Source organism: Aspergillus tanneri, assembly GCF_003426965.1.
Source record: "Aspergillus tanneri strain NIH1004 chromosome Unknown AapTan_8_pilon_pilon_pilon, whole genome shotgun sequence".
Taxonomy (NCBI): domain Eukaryota; kingdom Fungi; phylum Ascomycota; class Eurotiomycetes; order Eurotiales; family Aspergillaceae; genus Aspergillus; species Aspergillus tanneri.
This window is the reverse complement of record NW_022984635.1, coordinates 1938573-1960364: the sequence shown is the minus strand read 5'-3', so window position 1 is coordinate 1960364 and position 21792 is coordinate 1938573. Positions and strand designations below refer to the sequence as shown.

The 21792-nt window shown below is 48.4% G+C and overlaps 7 protein-coding genes and 2 non-coding genes across 9 annotated transcripts; 4 read left to right on the top strand and 5 right to left on the bottom strand.

Annotated features, from left to right (window-relative positions):
* Nucleotides 1-778: 778 nt before the first annotated feature.
* ATNIH1004_011259 (HMG-box domain-containing protein) lies at nt 779-1862 on the top strand (the record flags this gene model as incomplete). Its single annotated transcript, XM_033575822.1, has 2 exons — nt 779-1336; nt 1401-1862. 2 exons carry the CDS (start codon nt 779-781, stop codon nt 1860-1862), a joined length of 1020 nt encoding a protein of 339 aa, XP_033421677.1.
* A 3323-nt stretch (nt 1863-5185) lies between these two features.
* On the bottom strand, nt 5186-5271 carry ATNIH1004_011258. Its single transcript has one exon. It is a non-coding gene; the product is annotated as a tRNA-Pro (tRNA).
* A 337-nt stretch (nt 5272-5608) lies between these two features.
* On the bottom strand, nt 5609-5694 carry ATNIH1004_011257. The gene has a single exon. It is a non-coding gene; the product is annotated as a tRNA-Pro (tRNA).
* Nucleotides 5695-6372: 678 nt separating this feature from the next.
* On the top strand, nt 6373-9211 carry URE1 (urease Ure; the record flags this gene model as incomplete). Its single annotated transcript, XM_033575821.1, has 6 exons — nt 6373-6393; nt 6476-6589; nt 6666-7043; nt 7104-8780; nt 8835-8894; nt 8951-9211. 6 exons carry the CDS (start codon nt 6373-6375, stop codon nt 9209-9211), a joined length of 2511 nt encoding a protein of 836 aa, XP_033421676.1.
* Nucleotides 9212-10138: 927 nt separating this feature from the next.
* On the bottom strand, nt 10139-11944 carry ATNIH1004_011255 (uncharacterized protein; the record flags this gene model as incomplete). The annotated part of the gene is made up of 3 exons (XM_033575820.1): nt 10139-11370; nt 11417-11609; nt 11666-11944. 3 exons carry the CDS (start codon nt 11942-11944, stop codon nt 10139-10141), a joined length of 1704 nt encoding a protein of 567 aa, XP_033421675.1.
* Nucleotides 11945-12457: 513 nt separating this feature from the next.
* On the bottom strand, nt 12458-14105 carry ATNIH1004_011254 (class I SAM-dependent methyltransferase; the record flags this gene model as incomplete). Its single annotated transcript, XM_033575819.1, has 3 exons — nt 12458-12667; nt 12734-13704; nt 13775-14105. The coding sequence occupies 3 exons, from the start codon at nt 14103-14105 to the stop codon at nt 12458-12460; spliced, it is 1512 nt and encodes a 503-aa protein (XP_033421674.1).
* A 186-nt stretch (nt 14106-14291) lies between these two features.
* On the top strand, nt 14292-15852 carry ATNIH1004_011253 (putative cysteine synthase; the record flags this gene model as incomplete). The annotated part of the gene is made up of 5 exons (XM_033575818.1): nt 14292-14585; nt 14661-14720; nt 14773-14891; nt 14951-15624; nt 15680-15852. 5 exons carry the CDS (start codon nt 14292-14294, stop codon nt 15850-15852), a joined length of 1320 nt encoding a protein of 439 aa, XP_033421673.1.
* Nucleotides 15853-16139: 287 nt separating this feature from the next.
* On the bottom strand, nt 16140-17864 carry ATNIH1004_011252 (Myb-like DNA-binding domain protein; the record flags this gene model as incomplete). Its single annotated transcript, XM_033575817.1, has 1 exon — nt 16140-17864. The coding sequence occupies one exon, from the start codon at nt 17862-17864 to the stop codon at nt 16140-16142; it is 1725 nt and encodes a 574-aa protein (XP_033421672.1).
* A 512-nt stretch (nt 17865-18376) lies between these two features.
* On the top strand, nt 18377-20073 carry ATG6 (beclin 1; the record flags this gene model as incomplete). Its single annotated transcript, XM_033575816.1, has 2 exons — nt 18377-18461; nt 18545-20073. The coding sequence occupies 2 exons, from the start codon at nt 18377-18379 to the stop codon at nt 20071-20073; spliced, it is 1614 nt and encodes a 537-aa protein (XP_033421671.1).
* Between the last annotated feature and the right edge of the window lie 1719 nt (nt 20074-21792).

Here is a 21792-nt window from a genome sequence, read left to right as displayed (position 1 = left end):
GGCTGTCAAGGCGGCTCGTGGTGGGACGGGGCAACAGATGTAGTAGGTGAGGTCACCTGGAGGAACCGGGTACGCGCCAGGGCTGCAGTGCGACTGTGGGCAAAAGGGGGGCAAGGCAGCGTGAAGAACGCTGCAGTTTAGGGACGGCAGGCTGAAGCACACTAACCCGGGTCCTAAGCCCAAAACAGCGACTCAACAGGTCCCCCAGCACCCGCCGAGCCCGCTCTATTTAGTAGGGGACCCCCCCTCCTAATATGACCCCGCTGGCGAAAATTCTTTCTCTCTGCCACACTCTTGATCCTTCCTCTTCTCTTTCTCTCTCTCTCTCTCTCTCTTCATCAAATATAAGTACTGTCATCTTTCGCCGCTACGACTTTCTACATCATGTCGCATAAAGAAGATTCAAAGGCCAAAGAGGCCGTGATTACTGTCAATGTCGATGAATTCACAAGAACTCGCGATAGTGTAAGTACCCCCCTTGTTGATGGTCCGTTGGCGCTCTCGGGCGCCCCCCAATTTTGGTGTTCGGCAACGCTGCCAGCCTCCTGACAACATTCGCACGCGTCCGTAAACAAAACCTCCCCCGCCCAGCCGTTGCTTCTTAACTCTCTTGCCCCTATTGCTTACTATCTGTACCCCCTATTCGACCCATCATACTTACATCCTTACAACCCCAATATTTTCCCATCTGTTCTCCTTTGGATAGAATATTCCTCTCTTTTCTTTTTTCCATTTTAAATCTTGCAATATTGTTTTGCTTCATCTCTATACCCTCTCCATGGCCCGTCGCACCCCCTCTCATAGCCAACCAGATCCATCCATGCACGCTCATGACCTGGTCGCTTCGATTGCCCGTGCCACTAGCTCAGTCAATGCCGCCACTTCCGGCGTCCGCGCAGTCGCTGCGTTTCCTGCCGATCAAGCTCAATTAACATATTCTCAGGTAATCGTCAGCATTGCGCAACTCCAGTCAGCTGTGTCTGATTTGTCGAAAGCCTACATCAACCATGCCAACACCGTCCTGAACCGTGGACCCGCCACTGTTGATTTTGCATCTATCACCAGTGGCATCACCAACTCTCTGTGGGAAAGTGGCCTGCTGGGCCACCGCCCCACCAGCCCCGGCACGAAGTCCGAAGCGGGCGACGGCAAGAAGAAGCGCAAGCGCGCTCCTCCTGACCCCAATGCCCCCAAGCGCGCCCTGACCCCGTTTTTCCTCTTTATGCAGCATAACCGCAGAAAGATCGCTGAGGAGATGGGTCCTACTGCCAAACCCAAAGAAGTCTCCGACGAGGGAACCCGCCGCTGGGCCGAGATGCCGGAGGCGAACAAAGAGGTGAGCATCAGTTCTGTCTACTTTGCGCAATAGCGCGACGGCGACTAAACCGAAAACAAAACAGGTCTGGAAGAAGCTCTATGCGGACAATCTCGCCGTTTACAAGGAAAAAATGAAAGCCTACAAGGCTGGCCTTCCTTTCACTGATGATGACAACACCAGAGCGGCCAACCAATTGCAGCAAGACGTAGAAGGTATTTCTGCCTCTGGCGCAGAGGAGTCCGAGGAGGAGAACGAAAACGGAGAACAGGAGCAGGAACAGGAAGAGGAGGAGGAAGAAGAGTCTTCTCCCGAACCGGTCAGAGAGCCTACTCCACCGCGCAGTGTCAAGCGTCGCCGCAGCGAGGCCAAGTCCAAGGAGGTCTCCACCCCTATCGCTGAGAAGAAAGAGTCGCCCGAGAAGAAGAAACGCGTCTCTGCGCGGAAGGCAGCGGATAAGGAGGAGCCCACCTCCACTCGCAAGGCGGTTGGCGGTGATAAGCGCAGCAAGAAAAAGCGCAAGAGCGAGGCGAATGCCGACGATTGAATGTTGAAGCTCCTGTACTAGTTTCATGGCGACAATGTGTGTTTGTATAGGTTCTCGGGTGCTGTATATTTGACAATTTGAACATGCGTATTACCGAGAGCTTTCTTTTTAGGGCGTTAGCAGTTGTAATGATGTCTTTGCCTTTTCTGGGCTCTGGAATGTCATGGGAGTGTCCTTGGGGTTGTTGGATGGGTTGTTTTATTGTTATTTGATATTTTTGAATAGGAAAAGCCGTGTATTGCTCTTTTTTGTCCTACCACGGGGATGGGTCTAAGTAGGTCCACTGTCAGCGCAAGATCACTATCTAATGCTGCTAACAGACCCCGAAGTCCTAGCGGTGAGGGGTTAGTGGTTAAGGTTCTGTCGGCTCCAGGCCCGCAACGGGTGCTTACCAGTGTAGTACCTACATACTAGTAGCAATAACCTTTGCGCATTGGCAGTCGTGGCAGCAGAAATAATGGTGTAGGTTAACTTTTCTGGTACCTATTCTATATATTACCATGGTTCTTTATCATACAGTACATATACATTGTGAGCCATACGTGGAAACGTAAACGTAGTTTTGTGTTATTTCGGCTATTCTTTAAGAATATTGTTGAATTCCTAAGATACTAGACATGGTGTCTCTATAGGTATATGGCGGGCTAATCCAGGATAATAATATACCACACTTTCCAGGTTGTTCAAATTATGTGTTCAGATTTACTATGCACCTTTCTCATTTATCGTCTGTCTTCTTCCTTGCTACTATGCTAGAATTAAGCATGATCAAGAGAGCACTTAGCTAGCTCTCCTAATCTAAAGAGCGCCGGGGGTTGGGTTTAGTATTTAGCATATATGATGCGTATCAATTGAGAGGTATTCGCAAAAACTTGTTTTCTGGGCATGGCTAATAGATGTATGTTCTCAGGTATACCTAGCTATCTAGTTGATCTTTTTCTCTTCGGGATTAAAATCATCGTAGAAGAAAATTATCTGAGGAGTTCATCTGATTCCTCTTCCTATACTTAACATATAGTACGACTGCTATGATAACTCTATCTCTTAGGTAACTGATACGAAGTACACATTTAACTATAGATTTTACACTTGAGACTCACAGGGATTAATGCCTTGCTTAATAATAATAGCGAGAGGCGTAAGACAACTTTAGAGATAGGTGAATAACTGGTTATTTATATAGATAGAGACCATGGTTTAGCGATAGCAATTAAGTAGAAGAGTTACATAACTATTATAGTTGGTGATTCTAGCTCTTGGTTAGGAAGATTTTGTTATATAGTACTGTAGATCACTAGAAGTTTAATTCTATTATATACTTATAGATGTTAGTTACATTGGGTTGGCTTGAAGGCAGGGATATTGCTAGGTGTGAGTGCGTCACCTAACATTACAGTGCGCTACTATATAAGGTGCTCAGGAATATCTGATACCCAATCAGATATAGTGGTGTTTTGGTCCAGTGGAATAGTTAAGATCCTGAGCTTGGCTATAACAGATATCAACATGAGACTTTTGGGCAATTCTCTACATGCTACTTCAAATACTTCATTGTCCATACTCCGTGCTTTCTATTATTTGGGCGGGTTATCATATCAAAAAATAGTTCTTGATATAATTTGTCTTTCCCTCGAGACTTTAGATATATAGCTGCCAGGTTAGATTTATAACATTCTAATTGACATGTTGGAGTCAGTTTAGAAATATATAAATTAATTCCGAGTTTTCAGGTACAACATTTAGCAAATTGTTATATAGATTCTATGTCAATCTATATGACGACCGGTGCGAGGCATGTTTGCAAGGCCGCTTTGCATTGTCGGTTTGAGATATCGGTTTGCGTGGTTCGTTGTTTGTTCTATTTAATGTGTTTGGTTGTGGGGGAGCGATGGAGCGTGCTAGTATAGTATATGGGGACATCTACACCGTTGCTTATCTCGATCCCTTTCCTTTCCTCTCCATGCTTAGTATTCTCGTTGTAGGCACCGAATAGAGTTGATTTGGTTTCATTTCCATCTCTGTTCGTAGGTCATAACAATATATAAGATACGATACCCTAAATATAGACTAGCAGCATTAATGTATATAACTAGCCCTAGGTAATAGATCGACACTTGATAGTTGTACAACAGTACTGAAATCTTCCTCACCATGCCATCCACCAGTAAATTTTCTATGCCACTGATGTGTCGATGCATTCTTTGGAAGTTAAGACCAATCATCCATTCTGCATGATGGATATTTAATTCTGCAGTGCACACATATAAACCGGCGTTGTACGCTGTCTCGTCTAACTGGTTACACTATCAGTAACAGGTATGTCCGCCGTCTTCTGAGCCTAATTAAGCTCTCTACTTATAACTAAACATCACTTACACAGTACATCTAGCGCCCCAGCTGAGGGAATACCTCTAAGATGAACTTTTTCAACCTCGGCGCGACCCAAGACTGTTTCAATCTGAATCTTCTCAGCCATGTTGCACGACAATCCGAATTTCTCTTGTTAATATTCTCCACTCACTGGAAACAAAATCAGCTGTAATGGTCGGGCATCCTCTTTTCGTAGTTTACATTAGAGAGGATAGTGAATCCGGTAGCTGGTAGTTCTTGGATGGTGCTGAAAGTTGGATGGATGTATCATGCTATGGACGCCTGATTAATCTAGCATAAGAACTGATGCCATTAAATTAAATGATCCAATTACTGAACCAGGAAACGATGAAGAAAAAGATATCTACCTGTACAGAGTATCATAAGTATAAGCTTATCAAGGAACTTTCGTATTATGTCTCCAAGGCTCATCTTCTTTGTTGGCTAAATTAACGAGGTCTATAACTTGATGGAATAGCTATAGAGCCATTTACCTCTTTTTATATTAAGTTATACAGCTAGTCATGCCCTATTAAAAGTCCAAAAGCTATCTCACATATGTCAGGTGCCTGATTAAAATACTTACCCAGGCGCCTGGCTAGGTAGCTCAGCTTGTTAAAGGATAAGAACTTCGATTGGCTGAAACTTTGAGTATTATAACTAGAAGAATTTAATGTATAGTTAGAATTTAGCTTGCTTATACTAAAGCTTCTACAGCAATGCCCAGATTCTCCCCATTGCAAGATATCTTGTCCCGAATACGTTAACTGCTCTATCCCAGTGTTTTGGACTGTATATATAGTCCGGGACGCAGCTATTGCAATATGAATATTCTACACTGAACACGTTATGGTCCTGGGGATTCCAGTGCTTAACTTTCTTATATATCCTTGTTATGCAATATTTGTTGCAGTATACTACTACATACTGATAGCAACAAGAAACCAAAAAAAGGCCCGAACCGCGGATCGAACGCGGGGCCTCTTGCAATTTGGATTTAAGGCCCAAAGCAAGAATCATACCACTAGACCATTCGGGCAATGATAAAACTTCCTTTCCATCTATTGTTCCATAAGCCATGCCATATTAATAATTTTCTAACACATGAGAGGCTTGTGCTTTCTCCTCTCCCTCCCCTCTAGTGATTCCCTCTTTGTGTATGTTTATTAGTCATTAGATAGATAGTAAGTTAAGGCATTTATTTGCCTGCTACTTTTTACGAAGAATCTATCTTGAGTTACTGGGCACCAAACATATTTATTTAGTGAATTTTTTTCCCCATCGAATATAGCAGAGGTCCAGATCAATGATTCATAGATTCAAGGACAGTCAGTAATGAAAAGAGTAAAACAGATATATGGAGCACAAAAAAGAGTGGCCCGAACCGCGGATCGAACGCGGGGCCTCTTGCAATTTGGATTTAAGGCCCAAAGCAAGAATCATACCACTAGACCATTCGGGCGACCGTGTTATTAAGCAGTAATGCCTCCTCCTATTATGTATTAGAAGTTGTTATTGCCATCCGGCAAGAGAAGTGCCTCAATCTCTACAGAGTACTGCGTAGCACGGAGTACTTTCTATCTAATTGGCTATCATGAGTCATAAGTAAGAGCTCCTTGTTTTGCTAAAGAAACTGCAGGGATCATGCTGGCTCAACCAGAATGAATGCCTACATCTAGTCCAAACCGGTAACTGCTGAACGAGCCGAAGAATTGTGCTATTCGCCTATGGCGGCAGCTTAAAGCTAGCTGTTAGTCAAGTGTCGAAGTGCGGCCAACCAGGATAGGCCGCGGCCGTTATCAGCGTATCTCGGCCGTCTGGCAGGTGTCCGATGTAACTCCGCCGATATCCGGCCTTCGCGCATGCTTTCTTTTAAAATCGTCTTCAGCCCTTCGAGAAACCGATCCGTCCCGCCCTTGGCTCGCTGTCTTTCATCCCGATCCCGGAAACCCCTTGGGCTTGGTCTTCCTTCTTGTATACTCTTTATACTAAGTATACTCTCTCTCCTCGCGATATTGCCACATCCCTTGATTGGCCTAGTGGCCTTGCGATCGCCCACCGACTGCTCCCTGATTCGCAGGCCAAGAGAAAAGATTGGGGCTTGCATCATCTGACCACTGTAATTGTTACCATTGTCACGATGCACCTCATCCCCAAGGAAGTACGTAACAACAAGGATGCGCTCCAGTGTGGCACGATCGATTGGTTTATCCCACTCTAACATGCCAATCCACACTATCTAGCTTGACAAGCTCGCCATCTCGCAGCTGGGGTTTCTGGCCCAACGGCGTCTAGCACGTGGTGTGCGACTCAACCATGCAGAAGCGGTGGCCCTCATCTCGTCGAATCTGCAAGAGGTAGTTAAAACGGTTCCCCTGCTACGCCGACATTAGCGGCCCCAGCGAGTTGCCAACTGACCCGCCCACTACTTAGCTGATCCGCGATGGCCACTATTCCGTCGCCGATCTCATGTCCATCGGCAAAACCATGCTCGGGCGCCGGCATGTTCTCCCATCCGTGACATCTACCCTCGTGGAACTGCAGGTCGAGGGAACGTTCCCCACCGGCACTTATCTGGTAACGGTGCACCATCCCATCAGTAGCGATGATGGCGATCTGGAAAGGGCGCTCTACGGTAGCTTTCTCCCCATTCCTCCTGCCGATGCGTTCCCCGACCCGAACCCGGATGATTACGAGCTGGAGAAGATACCGGGTGCCGTTATACCCGTGAAGAACGAACGGATCATCTTGAATGAAGGAAGGAAACGCATCAAGCTCAAGGTGATGAGTAGGGGAGACCGGCCAATTCAGGTAAATTGACTCCGTTACATATGGAAGCAATAGACTTGATCTGACTGATTGAGATCACAGGTTGGCTCGCACTACCATTTTATCGAGGTGAACCCGCAGCTGCACTTTGATCGGCTCCGCGCATATGGCTATCGTCTTGATATTCCCGCTGGAACGTCGGTTCGTTTCGAGCCCGGCGATACTAAGACCGTTACTCTCGTAGAAATCGCTGGTAATCAGATCATCAAAGGAGGCAATTTCCTTGCCTCAGGTAAACTTGACTTCAGTCGAGCGGAGGAGATCATGCTTCGCTTACAAGCCGAGGGATTCGCTCATATTCCCGACCCGACTGCCGACACGGCTCTTGTTAGTCCGTACACGATGGACCGAGAGGCCTATGCGCGTATGTTTGGGCCTACGACCGGAGATTTGGTCCGCCTGGGCTTGACAAACCTCTGGGTCAAGGTCGAAAAGGATTTTGCATCGTATGGTGATGAGTGCAGCTTTGGTGGGGGCAAGAGCCTCCGTGAAGGCATGGGGCAGTCCTCCGAAAAGTCCTCCGAGGACTGCTTGGACACGGTTATCACCAATGCATTGATCATCGATTGGTCCGGTATCTACAAGGCGGACATTGGTATCAAGAATGGCATAATTACTGGCATTGGCAAAGCTGGAAACCCAGACGTTATGACTGGGGTCCATCCTGCCATGATTGTAGGCTCCTCAACCGACGTGGTGGCTGGTGAGAATAAAATTGTGACCTCCGGAGGCTTTGACACGCATATCCACTTCATCTGCCCCCAACAGGCGGACGAGGCGATCGCATCAGGGGTTACGACTTTCCTGGGAGGTGGAACAGGCCCTTCTACTGGCTCCAACGCCACCACCTGCACCCCGGGTGCCACTCACATGCGGCAGATGATCCAGGCTTGTGACGGCATCCCACTCAACGTCGGCATAACTGGTAAGGGGAATGACAGCGGGGGTCGGAGCATCGAGGAGCAGATTATTGCAGGTGCAGCTGGATTGAAATTACACGAGGATTGGGGATCAACACCTGCTGCCATCGACACTTGCCTCGATATTTGCGAACAATATGATGTGCAGTGTATGATTCATACTGACACCTTGAACGAGTCCGGCTTCGTGGAGCAGACGATTAAGGCTTTTAAGAATCGCACAATTCATACCTACCATACGGAAGGAGCTGGTGGTGGCCATGCGCCTGATATCATTTCTGTGGTGGAGCATCCCAACGTTCTCCCTAGCAGTACCAACCCGACTCGCCCCTTCACTATGAACACGCTGGATGAACACTTGGATATGTTGATGGTGTGCCATCACTTATCCAAAAACATCGCCGAGGACGTCGCGTTTGCTGAGAGCCGTATCCGCGCTGAAACAATTGCCGCTGAAGATGTTCTCCACGATATTGGAGCTATTAGTATGATGTCATCAGACTCTCAGGCCATGGGCCGCTGCGGCGAGGTTATCTTGCGAACTTGGAACACAGCCCATAAGAATAAGGAGCAGCGGGGCCCGTTGAAGGAGGATGAAGGCACTGGCGCTGATAATTTCCGAGTTAAGAGGTATATCAGCAAATATACTATTAACCCGGCTATTGCCCAGGGCATGTCCCACTTGACTGGTAGTGTGGAGGTTGGCAAACTTGCTGACCTAGTTATCTGGCAACCTAACTATTTTGGGACCAAACCGTCCCTTATTATGAAGAGTGGAATGATTGTGGCGTCTCAAATGGTAAGCAGCCACGCCCTCGACACAATATCAATAGTTAACGATTATCCTCTATAGGGTGACCCTAACGGTTCTATCCCCACTATTGAGCCGATTATAATGCGGCCACAATTCGGAGTAAGCACTTCTTTCCTCACATTCTCGTGCAGAACAAAACCTAATATTCTATCCAGTCCTTTGTCCCCAGCCTCTCCGTCATGTGGGTCTCCCAGGCTTCCATCGACTCCGGTACCGTCCAGAGCTACGGCATTAAGAAGCGTATTGAAGCAGTCAAGAACTGCCGAACTGTTACAAAATCCGATATGAAACATAACGACGTGATGCCGAAGATGCGAGTCGACCCTGAAAGCTACGTCGTCGAAGCAGATGGCATGCTCTGCGAAGCCCGTCCGGCGGAAAACTTGCCTCTTACCCAGGACTTTTTTGTCTATTAACTTCGAGCTGATGGCGTTTCAGATATAATATACCACGAGACTTTTCAGCGTTTTTATGCATGTATGGATGGATGGAAAGTCCACCTTTGCGTTTTTGTCGGGTTCATGGGATTCCATTCTGTCTTTGGAATCTTGATCTGGGATTGGACCTTTAGCGGAATTTGCATCTATACATCGATGAATGATGGTCAATGAATGTAATGATTAGATATATCCTGGAAGTTCAGTAATATATATATATATAATTGTATCCTAATTGTATCCTAACTGCTACATATGAAAACAACTAAACTGGGACACCACTTTTCTATAATTTACAACTCGGTGTGGGTAAAATCTACCTATGGCCGTCGAGTTACTTTTTTATCTTTCTATACATGATTAGTATCCCATGATATTATTACCCACAGAAAAATTTCGTGAGACAGAAAGTACTATAGTAGTCCTATACTTAACCACCGATTCTCTCTCACAATGATCTGCACCCTGATCGATAATCCTTAGGTACATACTGGTTACGGCCCGTCTTACGGAGTACACATGTCGCAGTTGCATGTCATCCTTGTGTCGATCAGGATTTCTTTTTGTTTCGGTGTTGATTTGATTGTCTCTACACACTTCTCACCCTTGGGGGGAAAATCGCAATGGTTTCTAAGGTTTGTATGCGGTCTATGAGGCTACGATTCCCATTGTTCTAACTTTATTTATCTAGTTTCGTCTTTTGTTCGTGGTTGTGTTTACCGTGTTTAGAGCTGCATCATATCTATGTCTTAAGTACAGCTTGCTGTCATGTTGATACTATCTCCATTTCTTAGATCACGGAGTGTAGTATGGTATTAGAATATTAGATTATGAGAACTAAAAATTCAATTAAATCGCCCAAGTATCTGAATATTCATAAGCTGTCGTTAAAATTCATTCAAAGAATTAAAGCTCAATCTCTTCCTCGGTATGATTATTTCCAGCTGATACCAGCGACATCGACGCCCACGCGTCATAGCTATCTGCCCGAGCTGCGATATACGCCGCTTTCCGGTTCCGCGATGAACTGGACTGATTTAGTGAGGGGTGAGCGACAGGGTCCTGTCCCTGTGGACACGCGGTGTTTCCATTGTTGTCTGGTCCGGATGATGCCGGCCCTGTGGTACCCTCTATGCCCTGCTCCTGGGAAGCAAATTCCGACGAGGCTACGGAAAGAGTATCGCTGTTCTGGCTTTCACCGAAGATACCAGCGTCGGTAGCATCATTATCAAACTCCATGGTGCTAGATGGGTTGTTTTGAGTTCCTGTTTCCTGGGAGGTATGTCCGTTTCCATTGTGGATGGTTGTGGATGCGTGATTGTCTGTTTTCATGTCCTGATCGGTGTATTTTTCCAGTACCGGATCTTTCATATTCGAGCTCGATTCTTGTAATCCGCCGCCAGACTCTACTGGCCACGATGGGGGAGGTCCCAGGTGATAAAACACTCCCTGCTTAGAGCGAGTGTTGTTTAGAAAGTTCCAAGCTCGGAGGATTTCATTCCGTCTGGTCTTTTCTGCTTCTGGTGAGGCCCTGGGGATTTGGAGAGGTTCGTTGGGAGAGGGTACTACGTCGGAGATTGTTTCCAAGGAAGAAGGGACTGGAATGGGAGCTCTCCCTGAGGATGAAAGTGGAGTGGAAAAGTCCCTTGGTAAATGCAGAGGGGGGACTTCGCGTTGTGCGATCCCTATCGGGGAGACCGAACATTCAGGAGCAGGATCCGTCATGCTGGAGTTGGATTGGCTTGATTGTAATGATGCGAACCCATCATAACGGGGACGCTTTCTCGAGCGGAGCTTGTCCTCGCTGTCCGTCGCTTCGTTGGCAGCGACTCGCTCACTTGACGCTTCGAGTCTTTCCTTTTCGTGTCGTTCTATTTCTATTCGTAGTTCCTCCTTGGCTCTCTCCGCCTTCTCGCGCTCCTTCTCTGCTGCTTTGCGCTCCTTCCGAGCTGCCTGTCGGTCCTTTTCTGCGGCGACTCTGGCAGCATCGGCAAGCGATCTCTCCTGTTTTGCATTTTGCTGCACGGCCAGAAAGGCGGCTGCCAGGAGCTCATCGCGATGGGCGCGATAGCTACTTAGGATCTGTAAGTAGTCACGCTCAAAGGGCTTGAAAAGCGTACTGAGGATAAGTGTTCGAGCTATGTACATGATTAGCAAGGTTTCTCGTCCACTTTGTCAACGTACGATTATTCTTCAAAACCTCTACTGCTCGAGCGCAGAACCGGACGATGTCCGCATAGAGGAATATGACTGCGCCGCGCACGATATCTGAGGTTTCAAAAACAGATTCATAACCAGAAACTACTGGGAAGAATGGGCCAAACTCCTGGAACATATCTCCAAGCTTTTCCAGGTAGTTCGTGAACTGTATGGCGCCCTGAAGAGAGTCGTTTAGTTTGGCTGAAGCCCACAGCAGCTACGGGGAAGCCTTACTTGCAGCAGGAATTTCAGACACCCCCAAATCAGAGAAGTAATTGTCGGGTCGGACTGGATAAAATTATCGCAAATGGAAGTGAAGCGGCTGATTGACTCCAGGCAAGAATATAGCTTTTTGGAGAACTTGACTGGGTTGGGAGATGAACCCTGGAGCTTGGTGTTGGCCTCTTCGGTGATCTTGAAGACCTCGGTTGCCGTTGCTGGGACACACGTCTGGATGCCCGATGCATCGTTGAACGCCTGCAGAGCATCTCGCAGAGCATCTTGAGATGCCATGGTAGCTAACTATCGCGCTTGAGTAGTACTCACGAAGGGCGATTTATATGCATTTTAGCGAGCGTCGTCGCTTTTGCCTTGAGTCTGCCGGCACACATATAGGGCTCGACTTGCACGGGAGAATACGAGGCTCAAGGGTAGCTCTCGAAGATAAAGCTTGAACAAATTAAGATCAGGAGCTACAGCTTTGGCAAGGACGCTAGCAGGTTAGTTAAGATATAATGTACTTAGTCAGCCATATAAGTTAACTAGTTAGGAGCACGTGCCTGGACAGCTTTATGGCCTCAGGCTGCAACTGTCCATCCTATTGCCCAGCCAAAAATGTCCCTCAGAGTATCATTGATCTTGTGTCAGTCGCGTGAGGCGGTGCTAGGGCAGACCTCGTTGAAATTTGCTGATCATTTTATATACTACTGTATACTATTTGGGTTTGCTAGTCCATTGGTATCGTGCTTCCGTATGTTCTGCCCATTTTGTATCTCGATTAATATTTATATACAAATGGAGTCCAAATTATACTGTTATCATCACGCTGGCATTCTTATACCAGCTCAATAATGGATTCTCACCGTTCCTCGTCTCGGTGTCCTCGATATAGGCCCAACGTCGCATGAAGTCTTCGTGGCTTGTGACCTGTGTCAGTTTGCCGGTAATAGCCCGGTAGAGGTCCTCGACAACGTTGAAATCCGTGGGAAAGAAGATGTCAAAGTAGCCTTGTTGGACCTAGCCGTATATTTGTTAGCGAGATCTCATCTTGCCCACGCTAGAAGAAGAGCAAGAGGGGCTTACAAATGGGGTAGACACTGGAACGGTGTGTCTCATGTAACGGGTCTGTACCACCGGTCCGTTCAAGCCAGCAACCGCATTGGGAAGAGAGCTGAAGTCACTGGCCACCAATCGGTGCCCCGGGAAATAGCTATTTAAGATATCGAAGAATTGCATGAGTCGAGTAGGGATATACTCGGGATCGGTGTCGGGAGATTGTTCTGGCGATAGTCGGCGCAGTTGTCGCATGAACTTGGATCCCAGGGGGGTGGGAAACTCTCGTCGCGCGGCAGCCTGCCTGACCCGCAGGAATCGAGCTGCCACAGGGTCAATTTGCGTGTTGTAGTATTCGTGGAATTCACCATCCTCGCTAATCACTACGGCGCCCTGCTGAGGTAGCTCCGTGTCGATATCATAGCGGATGGTGTCATGTGCGAAATTATCGAACACTTCCATCGCAAGGAAGAAACATGGCGAGTGCACGTACGTATCCCAATCAAAGATCGATCGGTTGATGATCTCCACATGGTCCAGATGGCCCGCAGCATTGAGCGATTCCTGCAGGTTTTTGTACTGGAGATTTGCCAGGGACGAGGAGATCTCGATAATTCTGAACTTCGTTCGTTGATAGACCTCGTAGTCTGTGTCACGGATAAAGTCCAGCATGTTAATCATCAGCGTACCATTTCCAGCTCCCATTTCGTAAATTATCAGGTCATGGTAGGGGTACAGCGTCAGCTTGTAATTCGATACCAAGTATCGAGCAAGGGTCTCTCCATAGTAGGGGCGAAAGAGCTCGGTAGGCGTATGCCATAATTGACGAGCGATATCCGGCTGCTTTTCATCCAGACGATCCTCGAATGCCGTATATTGTTCTTCTAACATCCGGTGAAAAGTCGGCCCGTCGCTGATTTCGTTGAACTGAAACGGTTCTCCGGGACTGAAGATGGTCGCATGTTTTGTGAAGTAACCGTAATGTGGATTATATAGACTGTCTATAGCACAGGGAAGAAAGAACCGTTAAAAACAGTTACAGATTGACAATGCCACTCCCGAGATTCCTACCGTCAATGAATTCTCTAGTCAACATCCGTATCCGCCGCGGTCGTTCGCGGTTATATCGCAGGTCCTTGGCCGTCACAAGGGGATATGACATCATGTTCTTAAGGTCTGCGGGATAATCCCCTCTTCTAGTCCAATACAAAACATTTTCATCATCGATCTTTCGCTTGGTCGGCCGTCGTGTGAGGAAAGATCGATGCTGTTGACAGGTCGGGGTCGAGAGACGCACACAGCCAGGCCTGCGCGCAGAGAGGACTGACGAGGAACGGAGTGGTTGACAGGCTGGACGCTGAAACAGCTGTCGGAACAGCCGACTGAGGACTGCCGAGTCCATGAAGGAGGGAATTGGAGGCAGTGGGGGTAGGGAGAGGGAGACAGAGAGATGAGATGAAAGAGCTCGGAAGATTCGCGGAGGCCTGATGGTCCGAGCTTTTCTCCGACTGTCACTTTTCTTTGACGAGCAGAATCTCCAACAGCATCCTCGACCACGTGTTTGCCTCTCGTCCTCCCTTTCTCCAGAATGAGTGACCGCTCTCGTGTCTATATCTTGTCGGCCTTTGTGGCTGGAATTCTGCTCACACTGGGGGTCAGAAACTTATCCCCCGCGTTGGAGAAGCTCCGAGGTTATCGCGCTCGGCGTCGTTCTGAATCTACGATTACCCTTCGAGACCTTATAGAAGAGGACGCTATAGCAGCTAGATCTGGCCCTCCTGCGATTGTGGAAGGCATTGAGGGTTGTATAGGGAACACCCCTCTGTTCCGGATCAAGTCCTTGTCGGAGGCAACCGGGTGCGAGATCCTGGGGAAGGCCGAGGTGACCATTTTCCCCTTGATTTTAACGATGCTTTCAATTTCATGCTTTTAGTATCTTGCTGACTATGGCACGTAGTTCTTGAATGGTGCAGGCCAAAGCTCAAAAGATCGGGTTGCATTGAGCATGATGCAAATTGTCCGTTCTTCCTACCGGGGCCTATTTCGAGGCATACTAATTATTTCTACAGGCAGAGGAACACGGTATCTTAACCCCCGGCTCGGGAGATACAATATACGAGGGTACTTCAGGCTCAACAGGGATCTCGTTGGCGTCGCTGGCGCGCGCCAAAGGTTACCTCGCTCACATGTATATCTATATTTCCTTCTGCACTCTCTGGAAGTTCCTCGATTGACACAGATCACTAGCTGTATGCCATCCGACCAAGCCATCGAGAAATCGGATCTGCTTCTAAAACTGGGCGCGATTGTGGACCGTGTTCCACCTGCTCCGATTGTGGAGAAGGATAACTTCGTGAATCGGGCTCGCGCCCTCGCTCATGCTCACACCACGTCCTCCGCCAATACGTCCGATTCGGAGTCTTCAGTGCCTGCATCATCTGAAGTTTCGGGTGTCAGTCGCGGGAGGGGATATTTTGCAGATCAGTTTGAGAATGAGGCTAACTGGAGGGCCCATTTTCAAGGCACCGGCCCTGAGATCTACGCCCAGTGTAATGGTAAGCTGGACGCTTTTATTGCCGGGGCTGGAACCGGGGGCACCATCTCCGGCGTGGCACTATTCCTCAAGCCGAAAATCCCAAACTTGAGCGTGGTTCTGGCCGACCCGCAAGGGAGCGGTCTCTACAATAGAGTCCGTTATGGTGTTATGTTCGACAATAAAGAGAGGGAGGGCACAAGGAGACGGAGACAAGTTGACACAATTGTAGAAGGTATCGGGATTAACCGCGTGACCGCCAATTTCGAAATAGGCAAAGAGCTAGTTGACGATGCTGTGAGAGTAACGGACGCGCAGGCATTGGCAATGGCAAGGTGGCTTGTAGAAAAGGACGGTCTCTTCCTCGGAAGTAGTAGTGCGGTAAACTGTGAGTGCTCCCCCGACTCACTTGGTTGAGCGGCGTCAAATTAACCCTAACCCAGGCTTTGCAGCAGTCAAGACAGCGATGAAGCTCGGTCCTGGCCATAGAATTGTGACCGTCTTATCCGACTCGGGCTCCAGACATTTGTCAAGATTTTGGGCCAGGGCTGGAAATGTCGGCGGTGCAGTAGACACAAAGCTCGAGGATGTTTTGGATGCGAAAGACGACCTATGAGGATCTAGTTCATTGGATTTGCGCGTAGATACGGAATCGACGCTATGCTGCATCCTGCCTGCATGCTCCATCTGTGCTACAGGTGGATGCCGGGTTGCCTACTTCGACCCGAGTATTCTGTGTACTGACGTTGAAGAGTCGGGTTCCATACACATCTGTAAGACTCGGCAAGCCCTGTGGTATGCTGGGTGGGGATCTCGGAAGATATATGCACAAAGACATGTTACAGTCGTGGAGAGAGGTCAGATTTTATTTGCAAGCTGGTCCGCTAGCGGCGTATTAACAAATTATTCTAGTGCTCCCTTCCCCTCCCAAACATCGTCGCCAACCCAGAGGCGTAATAGCTCGAATTCCAACTCTGCAAGTGAACGGCCAGGCAATGCAGCCCGAATTGTAGACCAAGACAATCCTCGTTGGTCTTTGAGACTTTCTAGCGCCTCTCGCTCACCTTGGGACCAAGGTCCGGACGCCTGGGGTGGATTGGCACGACGGTCATTCCAGTGTAATTGATTCCACTGGATAAGCTGCGCCAGCTTTTTTTGTGGGAAATGGTCCGATACCTCTTTCCATTTCTTCCCCTCAACTTGCCTCATAATTACGATTGTCCTTACTTCGTCTGGCGTCATGACTGTCCGGATACGCTTGCCTGTAGGTGTCGATCCCTGCGTCGTCGCTGCATCCCCATTCGAGCTGACCTCCGGAGTGTCTGTATGTAAAAAGGGTATATCATGGGTTTCAACATGTGTTGAGACGTCTGTCTGAGGTATTGCGGCCTTTTCGTTAGTTATTGCATCGAGTTGTCTCCTCACTAGAGTAATTTCATGTCGATCATCAGCGGAATTGGTTTGAAGCACAGACTTAAGATGAGCAACGTAATCATTATGGGAAAAGACCTGCATGCAGTAGATACATTGACGTTGGGTACGAAACAGAGCGCTTCGTCCCGACGTTTTCCCTCTAATCGTTATGGGGGCTTTAGGGGTCGGCGATGGTCGACAGTCTTCCTGCAACGGGTCATCGGATTCGTTTCCATCGGGAGTTTCTGCAAAGGACCAGTCGTACACAACGGGGCTAGAATGAGGCTTCCGTCCCCGTTGGCTGCTGGCTTTATGTTTCTTTGTGCTTTTCTTAGTCGAAGGCTCTGTCCTTCTCCTGGACTTCCAAGGCAACGCCCAGAGAGACCGCGCCCCGGGTGGGGATTCAGATCGTCGGGGGCTGTTGAGAGCAAGCCTTGGCTGCGATCTATTCAAAGTCGGCGTAGAGAAATTCCCCTTAATATCAGGAACGCGCCATAGTGACTCAACTCGCTTTGGGAGACCGTCTGCACGCACACTCGGGGATTGGACGGATGCCTTAGCCACAGTATTTGCTCTTTCTGTGGCAGGATTATTTGTATCTATCCTGGTTCTGTACTCCACTGAGTCGTTCCAATTGTTCTGGATATCCAGTGCTGTATCCAACAAGGAATCCACACTAGACCTGTCGTCATCGGCATCTAAATCGGCATTGATTGCTTCGTCTTGTGTCTCCTGCAATGCCCCATCTAGACCGGGCTGCAATTCGGATGAAATCAGAATTGGTGAACGCTGTGACTGTGTCTCGCTATGTCCTGGTACGGTATCCTCATTTTCATTCTCCAGGTAGTCCGTAATCTGTCTCATCGTAGCTCCATGATCCTCTCCGTCTGGCTCCGCGGTCCAATCTGGGTCAAATAGCCAAGCCACTTCCTCCCTTTCGCCAGTATCATGTTCACCCTCCATTCCTTGGATATGTCCATTGTTGATGACTATCTTGCCGGTCTTCAGATCGATCTCGTCGCCCACTTCCGTAAAGTCCTTCTCATATTTCTGAAAGATGCCTTCGAAGATCGATTTAAGACGTAAATCATTTTGAGCACGAGCTTCCTGTAGGTCCATATTGTCATCATCGTGGTCCTCCTGAGCTGCAAAGGAGAGACGCGGTCGTTTCTGAGGCCTTTCCATGGCGCTGTCGAGGGTAAGGGAAGGGCCCATTGGGTAGACGCGGGGCAATAGAGGGGAAACAGGGCTAAGTGATTTTTTTGTAGAGATTTGTAGTCATCAAAAAATCGAGAAATTGTCGGTGCATCATTCTATCCCAGAAGAGAGTTGGTATTTGGTTTCAGAGAATGTGTAGGGTACTTACGGGAGATATGGCAGCACACAAGGGACGAATTGTCAGACCAGACGCGGCAGGACATTAAGGCTAAAGATCTAGGAATTGAGCAACAGAGACAAGAAATCAATGCGACTGGAATGCACCGTGTCAGACTCCCGCCCACAATGGCGCCTGGTTCTGCGAAGTGTGAAGTCTATCTCCATTGAACTAAGCGTCCGAAGGCGGACACCAAAACACGCGACGGAAGCACGGGGTCCTGCATGACGTCTCTCCCGCGATGGCAAACGCCATCCTCACCTTAACCAACACTCTGCCACAGCTAAACCGCCTCAACAGCCCCTTTCTGTCACCAGAATGAATAGGAAGGATTTGCTGATTGCCTGCGAACATGTACTGCCAGAAATGCCGGACTCCTTTGAAGCTGGACGGCTCTCTCGAGTCGCTCAATCCAGCCGCTTTCGACCTGCTTACTGGTAACTACAACCCCGTCCTGGCTTGTTTGGATCGCATACTGCGTGATTTCCCAGGTCCACTGATAATGGTTGGAATATCTTAGGCTCTACAGGTAGAACACTACCGGAAACGTCGTCCCGGTCTTCTTATCCTCCAGAGAGACGAGATCTCTATGACCGAGCCTCTAAAAACGTTACCTCGCCGATATATCGGAGAACAATCCCGGCGCCTCGCCATACGGTTGGCAGCCAAACCAACCCTCCTAAGTTGGGACGAGGGGATAGCGGGAACATGTCCTTCGTCATGCTCACGGAGTCTCAGGTCGGGCCGCCACATCCGTTGTCTAGTGCGAACGGCGACGGCGTCTCATCGACAAGTGAACGGCCTTTCAATTCCCAGAACAATGAGCGAGGTGTGGAGGATGGGTCATTTGCAAATCAAGTTGAACGCACGACTAGACTATTCGAGATTATATCGGCACGTTCCGATATCGACCACCCCATCTGTACGGAATGTACCGAGATGCTCGTGGATGGGCTACAGAAGCGACTTGTGAACGCCACAAAAGAGCGCGACGCCTACGTCTCCTTTTTGAAGAACCTCAACTCCTCCGTACCGACGGATGAAGAGCTGGAAGCTGCCGAAAAGTCATTGAAGGAAACCCAGGAAGCAGAGGAAGCCGCTTTTGCTGAACTCGTCGCAATGGAACAGGAGAAAGCCACCTTGGACCAAGAGATTGCTGAATTAGAAGAGGAGTCAAGGCGCCTGGACTTGGAAGAGGAAAGTTTCTGGCGCGATCGGAATGCGTTTGCTCTGACGCTTAACGAATTTCAAAACGAACGTGATGCCCTGAATATGAGATACGACCACGATTCCCGTCAGCTCGAAAGACTACAGAGGACCAATGTTTATAATGATGCGTTTTGTATCGGTCATGATGGCTACTTCGGGACTATCAATAACCTGCGGCTTGGTCGTCTGGCGAACCCGTCGGTGGACTGGCCTGAGATAAATGCTGCGTGGGGTCAGACAGCCCTTCTGCTTGCGACTATTGCCGACAAATTGGGGTTCAAGTTTCAAGGGTATCAAATCAAACCCATGGGGTCCGTGTCCCGGATCGAGAAGATTGAGTATCCTCAGCCATCCCCAGCTCAGTCTGCGGTTGGCGGTGGAAATGCAACTCCATCAGCGGCGCCTAAAATCACCGCCCTAGACTTGTTTTCCTCCGGCGACCTGCCCCTCAACATCCCTTGGCTTCACCGCCGATTTGATGCAGGAATGGTGGCATTTCTGGAATGTCTACGTCAACTGGGCGAGTTTGTGGAGAATACGCCGTCGCCGGCCTCCTCTAATCGCCGGGGTCACACCGGCATTGCAGTCCCAGGGCTGAAGCTCCCGTACGAGATCAAGCGGGATAAAATTGGCGACGCCAGTATCAAACTCGGGTTCAACCAGAATGACGAGACCTGGACCCGGGCTTGCAAGTACACCTTGACCTGTTGCAAGTTCTTGTTGGCGCATGCCAGCAATGTTGCCAGTTCTGGCTCTAGTAATTCCGCTGCAGTCGCAGCGGCGGCTGTTGCAGCTGGTGAGCAGGCCAGACTGGCGACAGCCAGTCCTGCTAAGAAATAGCCATACCACGGCCCTAGACCTGTGTGGTATGTCCTCAGACAACGGGCAGCCCGGCCTCCTTAGCCCACGTTCCCGGATTGGCACCCGAGTTCGATTACTTGCCTATACCGAATAGGCCGCGGTCCTGTCTAGTTATTGGGCCGTTTAACTTAGACCAATCATGCAGGATAACGTATTTCTACATTTAACGGCTTTCAGGGGGTAAACCAATGTATGAGAGGCATCAAATTCTGCATCTCAGCCTAGCCCCAAAGAATTCGGCTGTAGGGCGGATTCAACGAGTATCTTATCACCTCGGGATTGCATTTACTACGGAGCACTTCAAATTCAACGTCCGTGCCTTGCATTGCGCCATTGATCCATCCGTCCATGATTTTGTCAGCACATGAAACAGCAGAGGATCAGCGCTGCGCTGCAGCAGCAATTGACTCTCTTGTCTCACATAGCATTCTGTCCAGCCTTTTTTTTTTGCCTCTCCTGAATCACATTGGGGATCTTGTGGCTTTAGAAGCGTTTCATAATTAGTCCAACAGGGATATAATATATAATCTTCCCGTATATGGATCAAAGTACGTTGATAGTGGTACGGAGTACATGTTTGTGCAACCAGCGGGGACCCAGTCGTTTGTGACACATTTTTCATGGCCATCACATCACTGTGCCTGATCGATAGAAACCTGACGGTGAAGAGAAGCGGGAGATCGTCACTTAGTGTACTACTATCCATTCTGTTGAAAAGTGATAGATAACCTGACATATTCTTAGTAGTTGTCAGACCTCCGTGTAGATCTACATGATTTTGCCGGAGGTTTATTCATTTTTTTAAAAAAAGCCTTCCCTCTTCTGCAGCCGGACACAATAACAGATGACAGATTTTGCTCCACAGTACGGAGTAAACTCACTCCAAAAAAAACAAAAAAAGAAAAAGAAAAGAAAAAAAGGGGAAGTGGATCTCTTAGCGAAACACAGTCTAAAGAATGGAGGGAGAGAGAGAGAGAGAGAGAAAGAACAAATGAACAATGAGACTAGAACTGCAGCCACATCGATTCGGCCATCCGACGGATCCATAGCGTTGGGTCTGTCAATGTTATACAGAGCGAGAACGGTTTTCGATGATCCTGCGCCAACATGTCAACGAGAAATAGGAATGGGGAGGTTTCGGGCCGCTCCCGGCCACCACCACACGAGGGGAATCCTCCATCCCCCTATCTATCCCTGCTTTTTATTTTTTAGTTTATTTAGTTTGGTTTTCCATGTGGATTAGGGAAAAAAAAAAAAAAAAAAGACTCGGCACGGTAGCACCATTCCCCTGCGAATCACAGTCCTTATTGTTAGTGGGAGCCAAAGTCGGAGGAGAGAAGGACTGGAGATTGGGCGCTTCTGTCGCTGTCAGGTTGGTTAGCCTGGGTTGCCTTGTCATGTGTACGACGACTACGGAGTATTTTGTTAGTACTTCTTTTTTTTGGCCCTTGCTTTCTTTCTTCCTTTCTTTTTTTATTCCTGGTGATGTAAATTTCTTAAATTTTCCGGAGCGAAGCGCTTTCCCCCGTCCACTCACCTCTCATTTCTATACATGGAGCATGCACAGTATCAGTATACAGACTCTGTATAAGGAAGAGACAGAAAAAAAAAAAAAAAAGGAAAAGAAAAGGAATCCCCAACGGTTTTGTCCCCTCAATCCAATACTACTATCCTTCTGGGTGGGTACGCCGCTTGACC